The following is a 24688-nucleotide window of genomic DNA, read 5'->3' as shown; positions in this document are numbered from 1 at the left end:
AGGTAAAACGTGTATGTTATTTCCCCCCTAGGGGTGGTTGACCTGACAGGTAAAACGTGTATGTTATTTCCCCCCTAGGGGTGGTTGACCTGACAGGTAAAACGTGTATGTTATTTCCCGTGAATGTGATTTTGAGCGATTTTCGCACACATTCATACAATTTTGGTACATTCTTTAATTTGTTCGGTTGTTCGATTGTATATTTTGTTATCCATATTTCAGGTCATTAATTTGTTACAAAAGAACACAATTATTTTTTCCTTATAATATTCCTTGACACTCTCTCCCAAAGTAGCCTCGACCAATTAGTAAACCATGTCTGACTTCTCAATAGTGATTGACGAAAGGTGTTCTTTGTCATGCTCCTTCCATCTAGAGCTGATGGAATGTTCAGCAGGTATAAATGCAGTTCTTAGAGGAAGCAGTAGACTAGAAGGACCTGGCAGAGACAGAGAGACAAGAAGCTTTCACAGGTTTTCACACACATCTCAAGACAGCACTGTGGGTAACTACACAACTAATTCAATAGAAAATGTGCACTTGTTTTTAATGCGTAATACTGGTGTGGGAAATGTTATGAAGTTAATACTCATTATCTCTTGGTACTTGGGCACAAACATGTTGGCCCTTTTGCCACTAAATTTAAATTCAATGATCTGACATTATTTTTAATGTGACATTAGCTTAGCACTGCAAGAGTGATTGTAGTAAACAAGAGTAGGTTCAACTTTTTAGAGACGTTTTATAACATTTTACATTCAAGAATGGTTTGTTGTTTGTTATGTCACAATTCAAAAGGTTATTTTCTTCTCCCTCCTAGGAAACACTGACCTGACAGGTAAAATGATTTATTTGTTTTGACAAACTACTATGAAAAACATTATTAACTACATTATTTCAAGTTTTACCATTTAAAGTGAAATGGAATGAGAGTGAAATTGACTGAAATTAAAGGTCTTAAGTGTTGACGCCTCACTTTTGCAGAATGTTCTTAATCCTGGTTGTCACAGTGTTCTTGGCTGGCTGCTTGGCATTGCGTGAGTTACAAAAAAAAAATATTCCAAATTATAATTATTAAATAATAGCTTTTGTGCTTTCACCAATTTGTCTTTTCAGTTAGACTTAGTAGTTCTTCTTTGAGACATAAACTAATGGATTATATCATTGCAGAATGTACTTCAGTTAATTCATCTGCACTTTATTCATAATGTAAAGATCTTTCAGAAATGTGTTGGTAAAAATAAAATGTTGTATATATAAAGATGTATTATTAATATAGTAAATATAGTAAACATATTGGCCATGTTATTTTAGCCATCAAAGACCCGTACTCGTATTCCTCTGCGGTGGGTCAGGGAGGTGGCACCCCATTTGCTTCCTACGGTGAGGGGCGCATCACAGGAGTCAGAGTGTGGGAGACCAACAACTACTACTACTACTACTACAACAACAATGCCTACATCAGTGGGTGAGTAGACCCTGACCCATGAACAGACACCACAGACTCAGTCCAACTACACTACCCAACAAACACCACTGACTCAGTCCAACTACACTATCCAACAAACACTCTTTCTTTCTTTCTTTCTTTCTGTATTTATTTATTTGTTGTGTTTATTACATATTCAGTACATGACCAAACAATAGTGTTATCATATCTAACCCAGAGTACAATGGAACATGTCATTCCTTGATATTATCTGACGCAACCTGCTCTCCCAGTCTCAATGTACCTTATCAAAACACAATCAACGTGAAAAACTTCCTCTGTTTTAGGTTCCAGCTGAGATACGGCAACACCTGGTCTCCTGTATTCGGTCATGAAGTGGGTGAAAAGCAGGAGATGGAGCTGTTTAATGATGAGGCCATCGTCGAGGTGTCTGGGAAGTATAACCCAGCAGACTACATCTGCTACCTGGTGTTAAGCACCAACATGGGGCGCACTCTGTCAGCCGGCCTGCCCAACCAGGTCTCCTTCAATTTCTACCCAGCCAACATGGGCAATGAGCTGAGGATCCTCAGCGGTCGTTTCAACGGTGCCGGGATCACCGCCATCGGAGCCCACTGGGGATTGGTGGACATGGAAAGGGCTGGAAACCGTACTCTGGAAACAGTACGGGAAACAGAACCTCCACTTCATTGAAAAAAAAAGTATGTCTTGCTCTTTGGGACGGTATCCCAGATACAGATTAAGCCTAGTCCTGGACTAGTTACTTTCAATGGAGATTCTCCATTCACATGCTTTTTAGTCCAGGAGTAAACTTAATCTGGGTCCAGGAAACTGACCCTATATGTTGGACGGATGTTTGACATAGACGCTGACAGAACTGTTTTTTATATCACTATCTGATGGGTGCTTCATGTGTCACGCCCTGACCTTAGAGAGACTTTTTATGTCTCTATTTGGGTTGGTCAGGGTGTGATTTGGGTGGTCATTCTATGTTCTTTATTTCTATGTTTTGGGTTTCTATGTTTTGGCCAGGTATGGTTCTCAATCAGGGACAGCTGTCTATCGTTGTCTCTGATTGGGAATCATACTTAGGCAGCCTGTTTTGCCACCTTAGGTTGTGGGATGCTGTTTTTTGTACATCATGAGAATTTAAACTGAATGTATTTGAAAGTTTAGAATATTTTGGAAGAATTTTTGAGGTGATCCCTGACTTGAAGCAGTACAAAAAATACATCTAAACATTCAAATGAATTCAGTTTAAATTCTCATGATGTAACGCTCGTGGGAAGAAGTGGACCAAGGTGCAGCGTGGTACGTGTTCATGAATCGTTATTAAGCGCCCATCAGATAGGGATATTAAACAGTCTTGTCAGCGTGGGTCACAGACCACATGCGCCACATGGGATTTAAAGGATTCATTATATCTTTGATTAATGGAACAATCAAATATTATGGGGAGATAATAGCGTTTCAGGGTGTTTCTCCTTCACTATTTTATACACGCTGCATTTGTTATTTGTTGTTCCTTTTCTGCTACATCTGCTTATTGCCATTTTAATAAAAAGCATATCTTTAATCGTTATATTTCATTGTATTCCTTTTGATAAGACAATACATACAGTAGTGACCAGAAGCTACAATAAACTAATCTGTCATCTTATAACAAACCCTACCTCAATGGTGTCAGTAAGGAACTACATTTATAACAGCAAGACCATTAAAACGCCTATCCAATAGTAATGAAGGGGAAAAATGGACAGTTACACATCGGGATATCATTTTCCACAATATATCATGTCGTATCGCATCAACAATGTCAAACTATTATGTTTGTGTTAGTTGGCTGTCCCTGCATCAAAACTCTTATTTTCCTTCGTAGACTGTTCTCCATTTTCATTTTAAATAGAAAGCATATTTTGGGGGGCAATTTCTATTACTTTCTCATGCTTTCTAGTCTCTCTGCCACAGACATATAGTGAGCAATATGTTTGGAACATCGCATCACAATAAAATCACAGTATAGAATCGTAATACATGTAGAATCATGAGAATTGTAATACATATCATATCGGCACCTAAGTATTGTGATAAAATCGTATCGTGAGGTCACTGACAATTCCCAGCGCTACTATCCAACACACCCATAATGTATACTAATAGACATAATGTATAATACACCCATAATGTATAATAATAGACATAATGTATAATACACCCATAATATATAATAATAGACATAATGTATAATACACCCATAATATATAATAATAGACATAATGTATAATACACCCATAATGTATACTAATAGACATAATGTATAATACACCCATAATGTATAATAATAGACATAATGTATAATACACCCATAATGTATAATACACCCATAATGTATAATACACCCATAATGTATAATAATAGACATAATGTATAATGCACCCATAATGTATAATAATAGACATAATGTATAATACACCCATAATGTATAATAATAGACATAATGTATAATACACCCATAATGTATAATAATAGACATAATGTATAATACACCCATAATGTATAACACACCCATAATGTATAATACACCCATAATGTATAATAATAGACATAATGTATAATGCACCCATAATGTATAATAATAGACATAATGTATAATACACCCATAATGTATAATAATAGACATAATGTATAATACACCCATAATGTATAACACACCCATAATGTATAATAATAGACATAATGTATAATACACCCATAATATATAATAATAGACATAATGTATAATACACCCATAATGTATAATAATAGACATAATGTATAATACACCCATAATGTATAATAATAGACATAATGTATAATACACCCATAATGTATAATAATAGACATAATGTATAATACACCCATAATGTATAATAATAGACATAATGTATAACACACCCATAATGTATAATAATAGACATAATGTATAATACACCCATAATGTATAATAATAGACATAATGTATAATACACCCATAATGTATAATAATAGACATAATGTATAATACACCCATAATATATAATAATAGACATAATGTATAATACACCCATAATGTATAATAATAGACATAATGTATAATAATAGACATAATGTATAATAATAGACAATGTATAACACACCCATAATGTATAATAATAGACATAATTTATAATAATAGACATAAGGTATAATACACCCATAATGTATAATAATAGACATAATGTATAATAATACCCATAATGTATAATACCCATAATGTAGACATAATGTATAATACACCCATAATGTATAATAATAGACATAATGTATAATACACCCATAATGTATATAATATAATGACATAATGTATAATAATAGACATATAATACACCCATAATGTATAATAATAGACATAATGTATAATACACCCATAATGTATAATAATAGACATAATGTATAATACACCCATAATGTATAATAATAGACATAATGTATAATACACCCATAATGTATAATAATAGACATAATGTATAACACACCCATAATGTATAATAATAGACATAATGTATAATACACCCATAATGTATAATAATAGACATAATGTATAATAATAGACATAATGTATAATAATAGACAATGTATAACACACCCATAATGTATAATAATAGACATAATGTATAATAATAGACAATGTATAACACACCCATAATGTATAATAATAGACATAATTTATAATAATAGACATAAGGTATAATACACCCATAATGTATAATAATAGACATAATTTATAATAATAGACATAAGGTATAATACACCCATAATGTATAATAACACCCATAATGTATAACACACCCATAATGTATAATAATAGACATAATGTATAATAATAGACATAAGGTATAATACACCCATAATGTATAATAATAGACATAATGTATAATACACCAATAATGTATAATAATAGACATAATGTATAATACACCCATAATGTATAATAATAGACATAATGTATAATACACCCATAATGTATAATAATAGACATAATGTATAATACACCCATAATGTATAATAATAGACATAATGTATAATACACCCATAATGTATAATAATAGACATAATGTATAATACACCCATAATGTATAATAATAGACATAATGTATAATAATAGACATAATGTATAATACACCCATAATGTATAATAATAGACATAATGTATAATAATAGACATAATGTATAATACACCCATAATGTATAATAATAGACATAATGTATAATACACCCATAATGTATAACACACCCATAATGTATAATAATAGACATAATGTATAATACACCCATAATGTATAATAATAGACATAATGTATAATACACCCATAATGTATAATAATAGACATAATGTATAACACACCCATAATGTATAACACACCCATAATGTATAATAATAGACATAATGTATAATACACCCATAATGTATAATAATAGACATAATGTATAATACACCCATAATGTATAATAATAGACATAATGTATAATACCCATAACCCATAATGTATAATAATAGACATAATGTATAATAACACCCATAATGTATAATAATAGACATAATGTATAATACACCCATAATGTATAATAATAGACATAATGTATAATACACCCATAATGTATAATAATAGACATAATGTATAATACACCCATAATGTATAATAATAGACATAATGTATAATACACCCATAATGTATAATAATAGACATAATGTATAATACACCCATAATGTATAATAATAGACATAATGTATAATACACCCATAATGTATAATAATATGTATAACACACCCATAATGTATAATACACCCATAATGTATAATAATAGACATAATGTATAATACACCCATAATGTATAATAATAGACATAATGTATAATACACCCATAATGTATAATAATAGACATAATGTATAATACACCCATAATGTATAATAATAGACATAATGTATAATACACCCATAATGTATAATACACCCATAATGTATAATACACCCATAATGTATAATAATAGACATAATGTATAATACACCCATAATGTATAATAATAGACATAATGTATAATACACCCATAATGTATAATAATAGACATAATGTATAATACACCCATAATGTATAATAATAGACATAATGTATAATACACCCATAATGTATAATACACCCATAATGTATAATAATAGACATAATGTATAATACACTCATAATGTATAATAATAGACATAATGTATAATACACCCATAATGTATAATAATAGACATAATGTATAATACACCCATAATGTATAATAATAGACATAATGTATAACACACCCATAATGTATAATACACCCATAATGTATAATAATAGACATAATGTATAATACACCCATAATGTATAATAATAGACATAATGTATAATACACCCATAATGTATAATAATAGACATAATGTATAATACACCCATAATGTCTGGAACGTATATCTGCCATACCCATTCATAACATCAAACATTTTGTCTATGAAGTCTGCTCTCCTTCTAGCCTGACATTGCATGACAAGCTGCATAGTGTTTAAATTAAAGCTACAGTCTGAGATTTGGGAAGCTGTTCAACGTTCAGCTGTATACCAAAACAAGTGGTGGGGAGGGACACCACTTTGTGGCACATCACTGACTGCAGCTTTAACTGTGTTGTTGGTCTAGATTAGACAGTTTGATAGATGGGGCTTATACAGTATATGGATGGTCTAGATTAGACAGTTTGATAGATGGGGCTTATACAGTATACGGATGGTCTAGATTAGACAGTTTGATAGATGGGGTTTATACAGTATATGGATGGTCTAGATTAGACAGTTTGATAGATGGGGCTTATACAGTATATGGATGGTCTAGATTAGACAGTTTGATAGATGGGGCTTATACAGTATATGGTTGGTCTAGATTAGACAGTTTGATAGATGGGGCTTATACAGTATATGGATGGTCTAGATTAGACAGTTTGATAGATGGGGCTTATACAGTATATGGATGGTCTAGATTAGACAGTTTGATAGATGGGGTTTATACAGTATATGGATGGTCTAGATTAGACAGTTTGATAGATGGGGTTTATACAGTGATAGATTAGACAGTTTGATAGATGGGGCTTATACAGTATACGGATGGTCTAGATTAGACAGTTTGATAGATGGGGCTTATACAGTATACGGATGGTCTAGATTAGACAGTTTGATAGATGGGGTTTATACAGTATATGGATGGTCTAGATTAGACAGTTTGATAGATGGGGCTTATACAGTATATGGATGGTCTAGATTAGACAGTTTGATAGATGGGGTTTATACAGTATATGGATGGTCTAGATTAGACAGTTTGATAGATGGGGCTTATACAGTATATGGATGGTCTAGATTAGACAGTTTGATAGATGGGGATGGGGGTTATACAGTATATGGATGGTCTAGATTAGACAGTTTGATAGATGGGGTTTATACAGTTATGGACTAGATTAGACAGTTTGATATGGGGGTATATGGATGGTCTAGATTAGACAGTTTGATAGATTAGACAGTTTGATAGATGGGGCTTATACAGTATATGGATGGTCTAGATTAGACAGTTTGATAGATGGGGTTTATACAGTATATGGATGGTCTAGATTAGACAGTTTGATAGATGGGGCTTATACAGTATATGGATTATTAGACAGTTTGATAGATATGTATATGGATGGTCTAGATTAGACAGTTTGATAGATGGGGTTTATACAGTAATTAGTTTGATAGATGGGGTTTATACAGTATATGGATGGTCTAGATTAGACAGTTTGATAGAGATGGGGATGGTCTAGATTAGACAGTTTGATAGATGGGGTTTATATGGATGGTCTAGATTAGACAGTTTGATAGATGGGGTTTATACAGTATATGGATGGTCTAGATTAGACAGTTTGATAGATGGGGTTTATACAGTATATGGATGGTCTAGATTAGACAGTTTGATAGATGGATAGACAGTTTGATCTAGATTAGACAGTTTGATAGATGGGGTTTATACAGTATACGGATGGTCTATAGACAGTTTGATAGATGGGGTTTATCAGTATATGGATGGTCTAGATTAGACAGTTTGATAGATGGGGTTTATACAGTATACGGATGGTCTAGATTAGACAGTTTGATAGATGGGGTTTATACAGTATATATGGGGTTTATACAGTATATGGGATGGATGGTCTAGATTAGACAGTTTGATAGATGGGGCTTATACAGTATATGGATGGTCTAGATTAGACAGTTTGATAGATGGGGTTTATACAGTATATGGATGGTCTAGATTAGACAGTTTGATAGATGGGGGTATATGGATGGTCTAGATTAGACAGTTTATACATGGTCTAGATTAGACAGTTTGATAGATGGGGTTTATACAGTATATGGATGGTCTAGATTAGACAGTTTGATAGATGGGGTTTATACAGTATATGGATGGTCTAGATTAGACAGTTTGATAGATGGGGTTTTATACAGTTTATATGGATGGTCTAGATTAGACAGTTTGATAGATGGGGCTTATACAGTATATGGATGGTCTAGATTAGACAGTTTGATAGATGGGGTTTATACAGTATATGGATGGTCTAGATTAGACAGTTTGATAGATGGGGCTTATACAGTATATGGTTGGTCTAGATTAGACAGTTTGATAGATGGGGCTTATACAGTATATGGATGGTCTAGATTAGACAGTTTGATAGATGGGGCTATACAGAATAAGTCTGTTGTTCATTGAAATATTGTCTTAGTCCCAGTAAATTCAAGCTAATTTGAGGAACAGTCACCGATTTAAAATGGGGCAAGAATTATATGGATTTTTGCTATTTGTATTTAGTGTAATGTGGATGATACTGCATTGGGATGGTTGCAAATCTTAAAGTCATGATGTGTGATTTTTTAAATTCTAGTTGTTTAAACCATTAACAATGCTACATTATAGCTTATTATAGAGCCAAAAATGTCAGCTTGACTACTGCTTGCCTACTGTATATTCAGACCAGAATCACTAAATAATCTGAGTAAATGTATCCCCCTGTATTGGACCCTCAAGGCATCACAAAGCACAACCTGCACAACATTTCAAATGATGTACAGTAGGTGTTTTTGACAAGTTTTCATTGTATATACACTGAACAACAACAAAAAACTCAACATGTAAAGTGCTGGTCCCATGTTTCCCAGACATTTTCCTCACACACAAAAATCTTATTTCTCTCATTTGTTTTGTTTACATCGGTTAGTGAGCATTTCTCCTTTGCCAAGACAGGTGTGGCATATCAAGAAGCTGATGAAACTGCATGATCACTACACAGGTGCACCTTGCACTGGGGACAATAAAAGGCCATTCTAAAATGTGCAGTTTTGTCACACAACACAATACAACAGATGTCTCAAGTTTTGAGGGAGAGTGCAATTGGCATGCTGACTGCATCAATGTCCATGAGCGCTGTTGCCAGAGAAGTTAATTTCTCTACCATAACCGCCTCCAACATCGTTTTAAAGAATTTGGCAGTACTTCCATAACCGCAGACCACATGTACCCATGCCAGCCCAGGACCTCCACATCTGGCTTCTTCACCTGCGGGATCGTCTTAGACCAGCCACCCAGACAGGAACTGTGGGTTTGCACAACCGAATAATTTCTGCACAAACTGTCAGAAACCGTCTCAGGGAAGCTCATCTGCGTGCTCGTTGTTCTCACCAGGGACTTGACCTGACTGCAGTTTGGCGTCGCAACCGACTACAGTGGGCAAATGTTCACCTACGATGGCCACAGGCACGCTGGAGAAGTGTGCTCTTCACGGATTAATCTCGGTTTCAACTATTCCCGGCCCGATGGAGACAGCGTGTATGATGTTGTGTGGGTGAGTGGTTTTCTGACGTCAACATTGTGAACAGAGTGCCGCATGGTGGCAGTGGGGTTATGGTATGGGCAGGCATACCGTGACGAGATCCTGAGGACCATTTTTGTGCCATTCATCCACCGCCTTCACCTCATGTTTCAGCATGATAATGCACAGCCCCATGTCGCAAGGGTCTGTACGCAATTCCTGGAAGCTGAAAATGTCCTAGTTCTTCCATGGTCTGCATTCTCACCAGACATGTCACCCATTGAGCATGTTTGGAATGCTCTGGACCGGCGTGTACAACGGCATGTTCCAGTTCCCGCCAATATCCAGCAACTTACATTTACATTTACATTTAAGTCATTTAGCAGACGCTCTTATCCAGAGCGACTTACAAATTGGTGAATTCACCTTCTGACATCCAGTGGAACAGCCACTTTACAATAGTGCATCTAAATCATTAAAGGGGGGGTGAGAAGGATTACTTTATCCTATCCTAGGTATTCCTTGAAGAGGTGGGGTTTCAGGTGTCTCCGGAAGGTGGTGATTGACTCCGCTGTCCTGGCGTCGTGAGGGAGTTTGTTCCACCATTGGGGGGCCAGAGCAGCGAACAATTTTGACTGGGCTGAGCGGGAACTGTACTTCCTCAGTGGTAGGGAGGCGAGCAGGCCAGAGGTGGATGAACGCAGTGCCCTTGTTTGGGTGTAGGGCCTGATCAGAGCCTGGAGGTACTGGGGTGCCGTTCCCCTCACAGCTCCGTAGGCAAGCACCATGGTCTTGTAGCGGATGCGAGCTTCAACTGGAAGCCAGTGGAGAGAGCGGAGGAGCGGGGTGACGTGAGAGAACTTGGGAAGGTTGAACACCAGACGGGCTGCGGCGTTCTGGATGAGCTGTAGGGGTTTAATGGCACAGGCAGGGAGCCCAGCCAACAGCGAGTTGCAGTAATCCAGATGGGAGAGGACAAGTGCCTGGATTAGGACCTGTGCCGCTTCCTGTGTGAGGCAGGGTCGTACTCTGCGGATGTTGTAGAGCATGAACCTACAGGAACGGGCCACTGCCTTGATGTTAGTTGAAACTTCACACAGACATTGAAGAGGAGTGGGACAACATTCCACAGTCCACAATCAAGGGCCTGATCAACTCTATGTGAAGGAGATGTGTCGCGTTGCATGAGGCAGATGGTGGTCACACCAGATACGGACTGGTTTTCTGATCTACACCCCTACTTTATTTTTGGTATTTGTGACCAACAGATATATATCTGTATTCTCAGTCATGTTAAATCCATAGATTAGGGTCTAATTTATTTATTTAAATTGACTGAATTCCTTATATGAACTGTAAAATATTCTAAATTGTTGCATGTTGCATTTACATTTTTGTTCAGTGTAGCTGACTCAGCTAGCTAAACAATGAACCATAATCCCAACTCATGACGTTACTACCCTGCATGAATCTGCAGGTAGCTAACCAACCAGGTTCAATGTTAGCTAGCCAAGCAAATGGCTCTGAGATACGAATAGTAAGATTATACATGTAACATAAGCTAGCTAGCCAGCCAGCTAACATTAGCTAGCTAGCAGTACACTTTAACTTGAAATTATAACACTTCCTTACCCATATACATGGACGCGTCTCCTGCATTGGACGCGTCTCCTGTCATGAATGCCATGGTTGCCCTAAATTTGAAGATGTAATCCGGAGACAGGTGTTTTTCCATCTCCTTAGCTATCATACTCGAATTCCACTTACCTCAGTCCTCCAGAAAGTGGAGAGCAACACATATGCAGTTTTACTACGCAATACTTAAAAAGAAAAAGCTGCATTAGACACGATTACCAACACATACTGACCAGCTCAAATAGACAGACGCGTGCTAAATGGCAGACCAATCCAAACTCATCTCTTGGTATGTCCCCTCCACTCATTATCTCAGCCAATCATGGCTAGCAAGAAGGTTGCTGTCTTTTCTGTGGCTAAACCAACTAGGCTTGCAATTTAAATGTATTATTCGTATTTACAGATGGCATACAAGTTTGTTATTAAGGCACATGAAAGTTCACATGTTCGAGTAGGCATTTCCGCCCAAAAACGCATTTTGAAAAAAAAATGTCTAATTGAAAAGGTGCTCCTGTGAAGTACGCCAAGTTTCCTGAAACTGGTCACATAATAATAATCACAAAGAGAATTGACTGGAATGTTCTTCATCAGCCCTGTTTCTTAGCCTTGTATTGTAGCACCATCTAGTGTGGGACAACATTACTGTTCGATCCATTTTAATATTGGAGTTAAAGCTTTGATCTCCAGCTTCAGAAAAATAGAATAGTCACTTTATTAGCATCAGTCATTTTCATCCAAATGTATTTTTTTTAAACTCATGAGTGAATAAGAAGTAAAAACACCACCGAGGTTCAGGCTCTGTCATTCCAACAGATGAAACACACCATAACTCTAAAATAACAGAAATATAACAGAAATTAAATATAGAAATGCATTCCAAAGGGAAGGAGTGGTTGTTGCATTCTTCTTGTGTTCCATAACGGATATACTTTAGCTGTCCTTTGTGAGTGGTTATTGTTCCTCATCCCTTGATCTCCATGATTTAAAACTTAAATATGTACTTCCTGCATAGCAGAGTGACACCAGGAAGGCAAAGAACTGAAAAACAGACATATGAAAACATTCAAATTCAGTACAATACTGGGTATGAGTTGAGTAGGCTTAAATGGACCAAATAGATAGCATTATGGATGGTACACAGTGGCATCATACATCTCTTATATGTCTTGTAGGCATATATTTAGCATTTTAATATTGTATACTTTAATATCGCTGTCATCATAAATCATATTTGTGGTATATTTTAAAAGTTGTCTGTCTGGAAGGTCAAAGGTGGTTTTCTTACTGTGGATGCTACCCAGCAGTTGTAGTTATGGCGTCCCTTAACAGCATGGCTGATTGAGGCTGTTTCTACTGCTGCTGCCACCACATACATCACTGTAGCACTACTGTTGAAGAACAGACCCTGTAGAACAACACATACATCACTGTAGCACTACTGTTGAAGAACAGACCCTGTAGAACACCACATACATCACTGTAGCACTACTGTTGAAGAACAGACCCTGTAGAACACCACATACATCACTGTAGCACTACTGTTGAAGAACAGACCCTGTAGAACACCACATACATCACTGTAGCACTACTGTTGAAGAACAGACCCTGTAGAACACCACATACATCACTGTAGCACTACTGTTGAAGAACAGACCCTGTAGAACACCACATACATCACTGTAGCACTACTGTTGAAGAACAGACCCTGTAGAACGCCACATACATCACTGAAGTACTACTGTAGAAGAAAAGACCCCGTAGAACACCACATACATCACTGTAGCACTACTGTTGAAGAACAGACCCTGTAGAACGCCACATACATCACTGTAGCACTACTGTTAAGAACAGACCCTGTAGAACACCACATACATCACTGTAGCACTACTGTTGAAGAACAGACCCTGTAGAACACCACATACATCACTGTAGCACTACTGTTAAGAACAGACCCTGTAGAACACCACATACATCACTGTAGCACTACTGTTGAAGAACAGACCCTGTAGAACACCACATACATCACTGTAGCACTACTGTTGAAGAACAGACCCTGTAGAACACCACATACATCACTGTAGCACTACTGTTAAGAACAGGCCCTGTAGAATGACAGGATTCCTGGCTGTTTCAGATACTGTAGGGTAGTACACATTATAGAATGGTTTCAGTTGATCACATTCATAAAGCCTTGGTTCATCTATTTGCTCTCTCCCCCAAAACCATCAAGGCAGTTACCTCCATTGGTTTTCTGTTACATAAATAGTCCACAATTATTCAATTACTAGATGTATAATAAACAACCTCAATCACTCAAGTTTCAAATAATGCTGTATTATGTGTCAGAAAGTAGTATGTCTCAGAAAGTACCACAGTTGTCCAGGGGACCTGAGGGATCCTGTTGTAAGCCATGGTCAGGTAGATGATGAGGAAGATGACCGTCAGGACCCAGTACAAGATGGCCACAAACATGACCCACCCAAAGGCAGACACACGGAAGTACTCCGTCCCTGCTATCAGCATCCATACCAGCAGACCAAACACCTGAGGGGACAGGGAAGCATATAGCCAGCATTCCAAATGGTATCCTATTCCATTTATAGTGCACTACTTTTTAACAGGGCCCATAGGGCTCCAGTTGAAAGTAGTGCACTATACAGGGAATAGCACACATAGTCAGTGATGGCTGTGGTCTGGTGGTGTCTACCTTATCATGTATTTAAGTGCATTTGCTGTGCCTATCTTGAGGGCATACTGTAGAAAGACATTACAATGAAAGGAAATAATATAGCCTAAATCAAATCAAATCATATGCACAGGATCCAGTGCAGTGTAGAGTGATATGTTTACCTGCAAACTCTCATCTTAAACAGTACAACAGCTATACAAAGTATAACATAATTGCCAAGTGATTTTTCATAGTTTGTATTTCTGGAACCGAAATGAAACCCGCAGCTGACTGACATCTATCTGATCTGCTCATTCTTTCAGAATGCCATCACACATTGATCATGATAAATCTATAGATGCAGATTGTTATACTGCGTGCTACTGTAAATAATGGGAAGTTTTGTCCTCTGTTGCACTGCAAACCTCCCTTCCTGTTATTAAAAGAAAATAATGTTTCATTGGTTGCTTCATGAAACAGGAAAAAAGAATGTCTGGCCTAAGTGGAAGAGGAGGCTCTTTTGGTCACATTCTCCTCTGATGCTGGAAGGAAAATGGACAATGAAACTGACCTTGTTTTTTAAGCAACTTCCCTTTCCAGAGAAAAATAAAACACTGTACTGAGAACCAATGTCTGTCTACACAGAAAGTATCTGATATTACAGAAAGTATCTGATATTACAGAAAGTATTCTATATTACAGAAAGTAGTCTTTATTACAGAAAGTATCTGATATTACAGAAAGTAGTCTATATTACAGAAAGTAGTCTATATTACAGAAAGTAGTCTATATTACAGAAAGTAGTCTATATTACAGAAAGTAGTCTATATTACAGAAAGTAGTCTATATTCAGAAAGTAGTCTATTACAGAAAGTAGTCTATATTACAGAAAGTATTACAGAAAGTAGTCTATATTACAGAAAGTAGTCTTTATTACAGAAAGTAGTCTATAAAGAAAGTCTATATTACAGGAGGTAGTCTATATTACAGAAAGGAGAAAGTAGTCTATATTAAAGTAGTCTATATTACAGAAAGTAGTCTATATTACAGAAAGTAGTCTATATTACAGAAAGTATTCTATATTAGTCTATATTACAGAAAGTAGTCTATATTACAGAAAGTAGTCTATATTACAGAAAGTAGTCTTTATTACAGAAAGTCTATATTACAGAAAGTAGTTCTATATTACTTTATTACAGAAAGTAGTCTTTATTACAGAAAGTATTCTATATTACAGAAAGTAGTCTATATTACAGAAAGTATTCTATATTACAGAAAGTAGTCTATATTACAGAAAGTAGTCTATATTACAGGAGTAGTCTATATTACAGAAAGTAGTCTATATAGTCTATATTACAGAAAGTAGTCTATATTACAGAAAGTAGTCTATATTACAGGAGGTAGTCTATATTACAGAAAGTAGTCTATATTACAGGAAGTAGTCTATATTACAGGAGGTAGTCTATATTACAGAAAGTAGTCTATATTACAGAAAGTAGTCTATATTACAGAAAGTAGTCTATATTACAGAAAGTAGTCTTTATTACAGAAAGTAGTCTTTATTACAGAAAGTAGTCTTTATTACAGAAAGTATTCTATATTACAGAAAGTAGTCTATATTACAGAAAGTATTCTATATTACAGAAAGTATTCTATATTACAGAAAGTATTCTATATTACAGAAAAGTCTATATTAGGTAGTCTTTATTACAGAAAGTATTACAGAAAGTAGTCTATATTACAGAAAGTAGTCTATATTACAGAAAGTAGAAAGTAGTAGTCTATATTACAGAAAGTAGTCTATATTACAGAAAGTAGTCTATATTACAGAAAGTATTCTATATTACAGAAAGTAGTCTATATTACAGAAAGTAGTCTTTATTACAGAAAGTAGTCTTTATTACAGAAAGTAGTCTATATTACAGAAAGTAGTCTATATTACAGGAGGTAGTCTATATTACAGGAGGTAGTCTATATTACAGAAAGTAGTCTATAGTCAATATTGGCTATATTACAGAAAGTTCCAGTCTATATTGATGTCTATATTACAGAAGTAGTCTATATTACAGGAGGTAGTCTATATTACAGAAAGTATTTGTAGTCTATATTACAGAAAGTAGTCTATATTACAAGTAGTCTATATTACAGAAAGTAGTCTATATTGGATAAGAGTCTATATTACAGAAAGTAGTCTATATTACAGAAAGTAGTCTATATTAAATGTAATATTGTAATATTACAGGAGTCTATAGTAGTCTATATTACAGAAAGTAGTCTATATTACAGAAAGTAGTCTATATTACAGAAAGTAGTCTTTATTACAGAAAGTAGTCTATATTACAGAAAGTAGTTATATTACAGGAAGTAGTCTATATTACAGGAGGTAGTCTATATTACAGAAAGTAGTCTATATTACAGGAAGTAGTCTATATTACAGAAAGTAGTCTATATTACAGAAAGTAGTCTATATTACAGAAAGTAGTCTATATTACAGGAAGTATTCTATATTACAGAAAGTAGTCTATATTACAGAAAGTAGTCTATATTACAGGAAGTAGTCTATATTACAGGAAGTAGTTTGACATTATGGTCATTTTCTCCAGTTATATTTCCTTGAAAAATTTGAAATAATTGAATCTTCAGTTCAGTGCAGTGTTCAATACAATGTCATGTCACCATCTGTGAAAAAACGTCATACAGGTTATTAGCCTATGCAAAATGTGTATAAAATGCACATAAAATATACAAGTCAAACAGAAGGCAAATCTGTATAGAAGTAATGGGATTCAGCAAATGACAAACTCTTCCCTTTTTCAGAACTAATTGTGCCCCTATGGTAAGGGTACAATTAGCCATGTGATACAAGGTATGAACAATAATAAAATGTCTGATCTTCATAATGTGTTTAATTTGTTCAATCAACAAAGCGGTATTGATTCCCTCCATGAATTCTGATGGCAGCTATTGTGAGAAAGATGGTAAAAGCCACTGCCAAAGTGATTTCAATAAATTATTACATTGAACTTGGACACAAATATGTTTGTGTTGTAGTTAGGACATCACTCTCTGTAACTGGATCCTGAACTCCCTGAGGGGTAGAGCACAGGCTGTGAGGATTGGCAACAACACCTCCTCTACACTGACTCTTAACTCAGGGGCCCCCCAGGGGTGTCCTCAGTCCTCTGCTGTACCCCATGTTCATCCACAACTGTGTGGCTTTGCACAACACCAACTCCCTCATGAACTTTGCTGACGACAGCACGGTTATAGGCCTGATAACCAACGACAACGAGTCAGCCTATAGGGAGGAGGTAAGTGAGCTGGCATTGTGGTGTCATGACAACAACCTCTCCCTCAAAGTCAGCAAAACAAAGGAGTTGATTGTTAACTTCAAGAAGCAGGGGTGTGAACATGCCCCGATCCACATCAACCGGACTGCAGTAGAGGGAGTCACTAGTTTTAAGTTCCTCGGCCTCCACATCACCAAGGACGTGTCATGGACCAACACCACCACTGTTGTCAAGAGGGCACAACAGAATGCCGCCCAGAGTCCTCTCCAAATACTAGCCCTGCACCATCAAGAATGTCCTGACCGGTTGTATCACGGCCTGCTGTTTGGGGTTTTAGGCTGGGTTTCTGTACAGCACTTTGAGATATCAGCTGATGTACGAAGGACTATATAAATACATTTGATTTGATTTGATTTGGTACGTGAATTGTTCCGTATACGACCACAAAGCCCTCCAGCGGGTGGTGAAGACGGCCCAGTACATCATGGGAGGAAGTCATGCAGCATCATCCAGGACCCCACACACCCCAGCCACAGGCTGTTCTCTCCCTCCCTTAACATCTGGCATGAGGTCTGATACCAACAGGCTCAGAGACAGTTTCTATCTACAAGCCATCAGACTGTTGAACAATTGAACTGGACTGACCACCTGCTCTGATTCTCCTCACCTTAGCACACATGCACTCACTCATGCACACGCCCATATAGACGTACACACATTTACATTCATGCTACACACTGACATCACAACTCAGAGCATGTGCAAACCAGCTGGCTGGTGTGTTTACGGACATATTCAATCACTCCCTATCCCAGTGTGCTGTCCCCACATGTTTCAAGATGGCCACCATTGTTCCTGTACCCAATAATGGAAAGGTAACTGAACTATATGACTATCGCCTCGTAGCACTCACCTCTGTCATCATGAAGTGCCTTGAGAGACTAGTCAAGGATGATATCACCTCCATCTTACCTGTCACCCTAGACCCACTTTAATTTGCTTACCGCCCCAATAGGTCCAAAGACGATACAATTGCCATCACACTGCACAATCCCATCTGGACAAGAGGAATACATATGTAAGAATGCTGTTCATTGACTAAAGCTCAGCATTCAACACCATAGTACCCTTCCAGCTCATCATTAAGCTCGAGGCCCTGGGTCTGAACCCCGCCCTGTGCAACTGGGTCCTGGACTTCCTGATGGGCCACGCCCAGGTGGTGAACGTAGGAAACAACACCTCCACTTCGCTGATCCCCAACACTGGGGCCCCTCAAGGTTGCGTACTCAGCCCCTTCCTGTACTCCCTGTTCACCCATGACTGCATGGCCAAGCACGCATCCAACTTAATCATCAAGTTTGCAGACGACACTACAGTGGTAGGCTTGATTACCAACAACAATGAGACAGCCTACAGGGAGGGGGTGAGGGCTCTGGGAGTGTGGTGTCAGGAAAACAACCTCTCACTCAATGTCAACAAAACAAAGGAGATGATCGTGGACTTCAGGAAACAGCAGAGGGAGCACCACCCTATCGACATCGACGGGACAGCAGTGGAGAAGGTGGAAAGTTTTACGTTTCTCTGCGTACACATCACTGACAAACTGAAATGGTCCACCCACACAAACAGTGTGGTGAAGAAGGCACAATAATTTGTCACCTAAAACCCTTACAAACTTTTACAGATTCAGAATTGAGAGAATCCTGTCAGGATGTATCACCGCCTGGTATGGCAACTGCACCGCCCACAACCGCAGGGCTCGCCTTCAGGACACCTACAGTACCCAATGTCACAGGAAGTCCAAAAAGACCATCAAAGATAACAACCACCCGAGCCACTGCCTGTTCACCTCTCTATTATCCAGAATGTGAGGTCAGTACAGGTGCATCAAAACTGGGACCGAAAGACTGAAAAACAGCTTCTATCTCAAGGCCATCAGACTGATAAATAGCCATCACTAGCACAGAGAGGCTGCCGCCTATGTACACAGACTTGAAATCATTGGTAACTTTAATAAATGGAACACTAGCCACTTTAATAATATCACATTATTCATCCCCTGGCATTTTTCCTATTTTGTTGCATTACAACCTGTAATTAAAATAGATTTTTATTTGGATTTCATGTAATGGACATACAAAAAATAGTCCAAATTGGTGAAGTTAATAATTAAAAACTGAAAAGTGGTGCATGCATATGTATTCACTCCCTTTACTACGAAGCCCCTAAATTAGATCTGGTGCAACCAGTTACAGTTGAAGTCAGAAGTTTACATACACTTAGGTTGGAGTCATTAAAACTCGTTTTTCATCCACTCCACAAATGTCTTGTTAAGAAACTATAGTTTGGGCAAGTCGGTTAGGACATCTACTTTGTGCATGACACAAGTAATTTTTCCCAACAAATTTACAGATTATTTATCTTATAATTCACTGTATCACAATTCCAGTGGGTCAGAAATTTACATACACTAAATTGAATGTGCCTTTAAACAGTTTGGAAAATTAAAGAAAATTATGTCATGGCTTTAGAAGCTTCTGATAGGTTAATTGACATGATTTGAGTCAATTGGAGGTGTACCTGTGGATATATTTCAAGACCTACCTCCAAACTCAGTGCCTCTTTGCTTGACATCATCGGAAAATGAAAAGAAATCAGCCAAGACCTCAGAAACAAAATTGGAGAGCTCCACAAGTCTGGTTCATCATTGGGAGCAATTTCCAAAGCCTGAAGGTACGACATTCATCTGTACAAACAATAGTGCGCAAGTATAAACACCATGGGACCACGCAGCCGTCATACCACTCAGGAAGGAGATGTGTTCTGTCTCCTAGAGATGAACATACTTTGGTGCGAAAAGTGCAAATCAATCCCAGAACAACAGCAAAGGACCTTGTGAAGATGCTGGAGGAAACAGGTACAAAAGTATCTATATCCACAGTAAAACGAGTCCTATATCGACATAACCTGAAAGGCCGCTCAGCAAGGAAGAAGTCACTGCTCCAAAACCAACATAAAAAGACAGATTACGGTTTGCAACTGCACATGGGGACAAAGATCATACTTTTTGGAGAAAAGTCCTCTGGTCTGATGAAACAAAAATATAACTATTTGGCCATAATGACCATCTTTATGTTTGGAGAAAGAATATGGCACCACAACAAACCTCCCAAGAGAGGGCCTCCCCCAAAACTCACGGACCAAGCAAGGAGGGCATTAATCAGAGAGGCAACAAAGAGACCAAAGATAACCCTGAAGGAGCTGCAAACCTCCACAGAGATTGGAGTATCTGTCCATAGGACCACTTTAAGTATACCGAAGAGTGGCCAGAAAAAAGCCATTGTTTAAAGAAAAAAATAAGCAAACACTTTTGGTGTTCACCAAAAGGCATGTGGGCGACTCTCCAAACATATGGAAGAAGGTACTCTGGTCAGATGAGACTAAAATTAAGCTTTTTGGCCATCAAGGTAAATGCTATGTCTTACGTAAACCCAACACCTCTCATAACCCCCGAGAACCTCATCCCCACTGTGAAGCATTGTGGTGGCAGCATCATGCTGTGGGGATGTTTTCATCGGCAAGGACTGGGAAACTTGTCAGAATTGATGGATGGTGCTAAATACAGGATAATTCTTGAGGGAAAGCTGTTTCCGTCTTCCTGAGATTTGAGACTGGGACAGAGGTTCACCTTCCAGCAGGACAATGACCCTAAGCATACTGCTAAAACAACACTTGGGTGGTTTATTAAGGGGAACATTTAAATGTCTTGGAATGGCCTAGTCAATGCCCAGACCACAATCCAATTGAGAATCTGTGGTATAACTTAAAGATTGCTGTACACCAGCAGAACCCATCCAACTTAATGGAGCTGGAGCAGTTTTGCCTTGAAGAATGAGCAAAAATCAGCCTGATGTGATACAGCCTGGATTTGAATCAGGGACTGTAATAATGCCTCTTGCACTGAGATGCAGTGCCTTAGATCGCATCGCCACTCGGGAGCCCAATTTGCTACACCCGCAATAACATCAGCTAAACACATGTATGAGACCAAACAATTTGATTTGATTTTGATTTGCTACCAGACTCTTGTCATACTGCCCAGTTTAAACACTGCCCCCATCGCAACCTTCTCCAGTACAAGTGTAAATATGGGACTATACAATGTGAGGACAATAAGTCCTGTGTGGCTCAGTCGGTAGAGCATGGCGCTTGCAACGCCAAGCGTCGTGGGTTCGATTCCTGCTGGGGCCACCCATATGTAAAAGTAGTGGCCCCAGCCGACTTGTAAGTCGCTTTGGACAAAAGCTTCTGCTAAATGGGCTATATTATATATATATATTATATGTGCTTACTTAAATGATACTTATGCTACTATAAAATGTTTATTCTGTTCTATTGAGCCATGTCATTTATGTTCCTATTCTTAACATTTATTATGTCTTATTGTTATTGCATTGTGGGTAAGGAACATGCAAATAAGCATGTCTTTGGAAGATGTACCATGCGTATCCCGTAGCCTACAGCTTGAACCTTGAAACTTGACTACTTACTATTTCTGCGAAAACGAGGAGCCCCGAAGCAGTGAGAAAAAAGTGCCTATCACATGCCAGAGTAGAGGTGTAAAAGTTGTCCGTGCTGCTGCTGGTAGACGTTATCACAGTGCGTGTCACTGCTCCTTCCATCTTCAATATTAATCTACCGCGTTTGGATCCTGTCCCCCTGAATTATAAAACAAATCGTGCTACTCTAATAAAAGGAAGGTGGGAAAGACCATGACGAGTCTTTCCTGAGTAGACCACAATACTTCCACAGAACTCTACATTTGTTGTGAATCAACTCGTTTTTGTTTTATTTTAGATAATAAGATCTATGGCCTGTCTGAATGTCATTCTGTCGTCGTATAACAAATCCTACATACAAAGTATGTTCAACATAATTTGGTCAGTTAGGCATACACCATTCCCTAAATGTCACTGAGTTGAGAGTGGATGCATAAAGAGGTACTTCTTTTGATGATAGGTAAATCAGGCTGCCAGAAAGTATTACCTTTGGTTGGTAATGTTTTGCATAGGGTGCTTTATTTCAGAGGACCCGAGCAGGAACAATCTACAGCCAAAGACTAAAGAGAGACCAAGCCAGTAGAATGCAGATTGTAGTTTTGAAACTGAGGTAAAAGTGCAGTAACTGCAGTTGGCTGTCTTATTTTGGACCCAAAAATTGCTCCGTACTGCAGATATACTGGATTCTAACTGCAGTTATACTGCACTCTATTTGCACTTGATTATTGATTTTGATTTGATTTGATTTGATTTGACTCTGACTGGAATCTTTTTTCGTAAGTGCTATGACAGCAGGCAGAGTCTCACTTCTAAAGGAGTGCATAATGCAGGTTAGCTGTGGATTATTAATTGACTAAACTGTAGTCGCACCTTTGCTCAAACAGATACTGTACAGTGTGCCTTTTGGTCAAACAGAACAGTGTGTGTTCAGGTAACGACTGTCTAGACCCGCTGGGACATGTCCAATAAGGACCAGAGTCCTGGCCTAATGTACCTTCACTAAATCAGACAGTTGTTGATGTAGTTTTCAATCATTGATTAGTTACTACTCTCTCCAGTTAGAAACTCGATATTTATCACCATGTCCTCAGTGTGACAGTAATAAATGTGTTCTGTGGTAGTGTCTAAAATGTACCAGCAGATGGCAGCATATATACAGACAAAGATCATTGGGAGAGGCAAAGGAAAATGTGAAAACAGCTCGAAGCTTAACTACAACTTGTGTATTGTCTTAACAACTAACATTACAATACTCGAAATAGGCGATGTAATGTCCAGGCACCCCGCGATGCGTTGTGCATAATTTCATATATATATATTTTGTTGTACCTTTATTTAACTAGGCAAGTCAGTTAAGAACAAATTCTTATTTACAATGATGCCTACCGGGGAACAGACCTTAGCCATGGTATATTGGCTATATACCAAACCCCCTCATGCCTTATTACTTAATTATACAACAGGTGGGTCTAATCCTGAATGCTGATTGGTTAAAAACGCATTCCAGCCGGTGTCTATTCCAGAAGTTACCACCTGCTAAATCTATGACGCTAAAATGTAGGCAATCAATGTAAATAAGATTTTGTTTTAACTGACTTGCCTAGTTAAATAAAGGTTAAATAAAAAATGCTTGTGTGTCTAGTTCTGACATTGCAGCAATATCTAACCATTTCACATATATCCAACACACACAAATTTGAGTAAGGAATGGAATTAAGAATAGATAAATATATGGACGAGCAATGTCAGAGCGGCATAGACAAAGATACAATAGTATAGGAAGGTTTAATAAAAAATAAAAACATTTTCAATCTGACTGTCTCAAGCTCAGCCAGACAATTTATAAACCTGATCTCCACTATAAAAAGCATCTAGATATTATCACACATTTCTTTTAGACTAACATTTAGTTTTCAACAGCAGAGATTTGTATAAACCTTGTGGTCTGTCTCTCCAACATTGTTTCAATATTCAAATTCGATCTCCAACTGTCCCATGGTAACGAACTTGTCGGTAGGAGACAGACAGGCAGGCAGCGTTTGTCATCCAGTCAAAATCATGAATCAGTTGGCATCATTTTTATGGATATTAACAAATAAATGTCAATAGAAAGCAGGTCAAACAAAACTAAGTGCAGCTAGTATGCAGTCTTTTCAACTTCAGTTTGAAGTGATTGTGTTCGCTGTG

At 37.3% G+C, this 24688-nt stretch overlaps 2 protein-coding genes across 2 annotated transcripts; one reads left to right on the top strand and one right to left on the bottom strand.

Moving 5' to 3' along the window:
• The first annotated feature begins 390 nt into the window (after positions 1 to 390).
• On the top strand, positions 391 to 2143 carry LOC135519795 (zymogen granule membrane protein 16-like). The gene is made up of 5 exons (XM_064945007.1): positions 391 to 505; positions 821 to 838; positions 985 to 1037; positions 1315 to 1468; positions 1777 to 2143. Exons 3-5 carry the CDS (start codon positions 986 to 988, stop codon positions 2141 to 2143), a joined length of 573 nt encoding a protein of 190 aa, XP_064801079.1. The 5' UTR covers positions 391 to 505; positions 821 to 838; position 985.
• Positions 2144 to 12708: 10565 nt separating this feature from the next.
• Positions 12709 to 22914, bottom strand: LOC135521348 (CKLF-like MARVEL transmembrane domain-containing protein 8). Its single transcript, XM_064947261.1, has 4 exons — positions 22493 to 22914; positions 14355 to 14528; positions 13270 to 13389; positions 12709 to 13022 (listed from the first exon to the last, which is right to left on the bottom strand). The coding sequence occupies exons 1-4, from the start codon at positions 22622 to 22624 to the stop codon at positions 12936 to 12938; spliced, it is 513 nt and encodes a 170-aa protein (XP_064803333.1). The 5' UTR covers positions 22625 to 22914; the 3' UTR covers positions 12709 to 12935.
• Between the last annotated feature and the right edge of the window lie 1774 nt (positions 22915 to 24688).

Source organism: Oncorhynchus masou, chromosome 29 (assembly GCF_036934945.1).
Source record: "Oncorhynchus masou masou isolate Uvic2021 chromosome 29, UVic_Omas_1.1, whole genome shotgun sequence".
Taxonomy (NCBI): Eukaryota; Metazoa; Chordata; class Actinopteri; order Salmoniformes; family Salmonidae; genus Oncorhynchus; species Oncorhynchus masou.
The sequence above is the reverse complement of the archived record's forward strand: the minus strand, read 5'-3'. Positions and strand labels throughout refer to the sequence as shown.

What these genes read in the sequence shown, in the direction of transcription:
- LOC135519795 (XM_064945007.1), top strand. Translation starts at nt 986, where the DNA reads ATGTTCTTAATCCTGGTTGTCACAGTGTTCTTGGCTGGCTGCTTGGCA. An exon ending in GGCTGGCTGCTTGGCATTGC is followed by an intron (nt 1,038 to 1,314) that starts GTGAGTTACAAA and finishes ATGTTATTTTAG; the next exon opens with CCATCAAAGACCCGTACTCG. An exon ending in AACAATGCCTACATCAGTGG is followed by an intron (nt 1,469 to 1,776) that starts GTGAGTAGACCC and finishes CCTCTGTTTTAG; the next exon opens with GTTCCAGCTGAGATACGGCA.
- LOC135521348 (XM_064947261.1), bottom strand. Translation starts at nt 22,624, where the DNA reads ATGGAAGGAGCAGTGACACGCACTGTGATAACGTCTACCAGCAGCAGC. An exon ending in TCCTCGTTTTCGCAGAAATA is followed by an intron (nt 14,529 to 22,492) that starts GTAAGTAGTCAA and finishes CTGTCCCCTCAG; the next exon opens with GTGTTTGGTCTGCTGGTATG. An exon ending in ACTGCTGGGTAGCATCCACA is followed by an intron (nt 13,023 to 13,269) that starts GTAAGAAAACCA and finishes TCTGTTTTTCAG; the next exon opens with TTCTTTGCCTTCCTGGTGTC.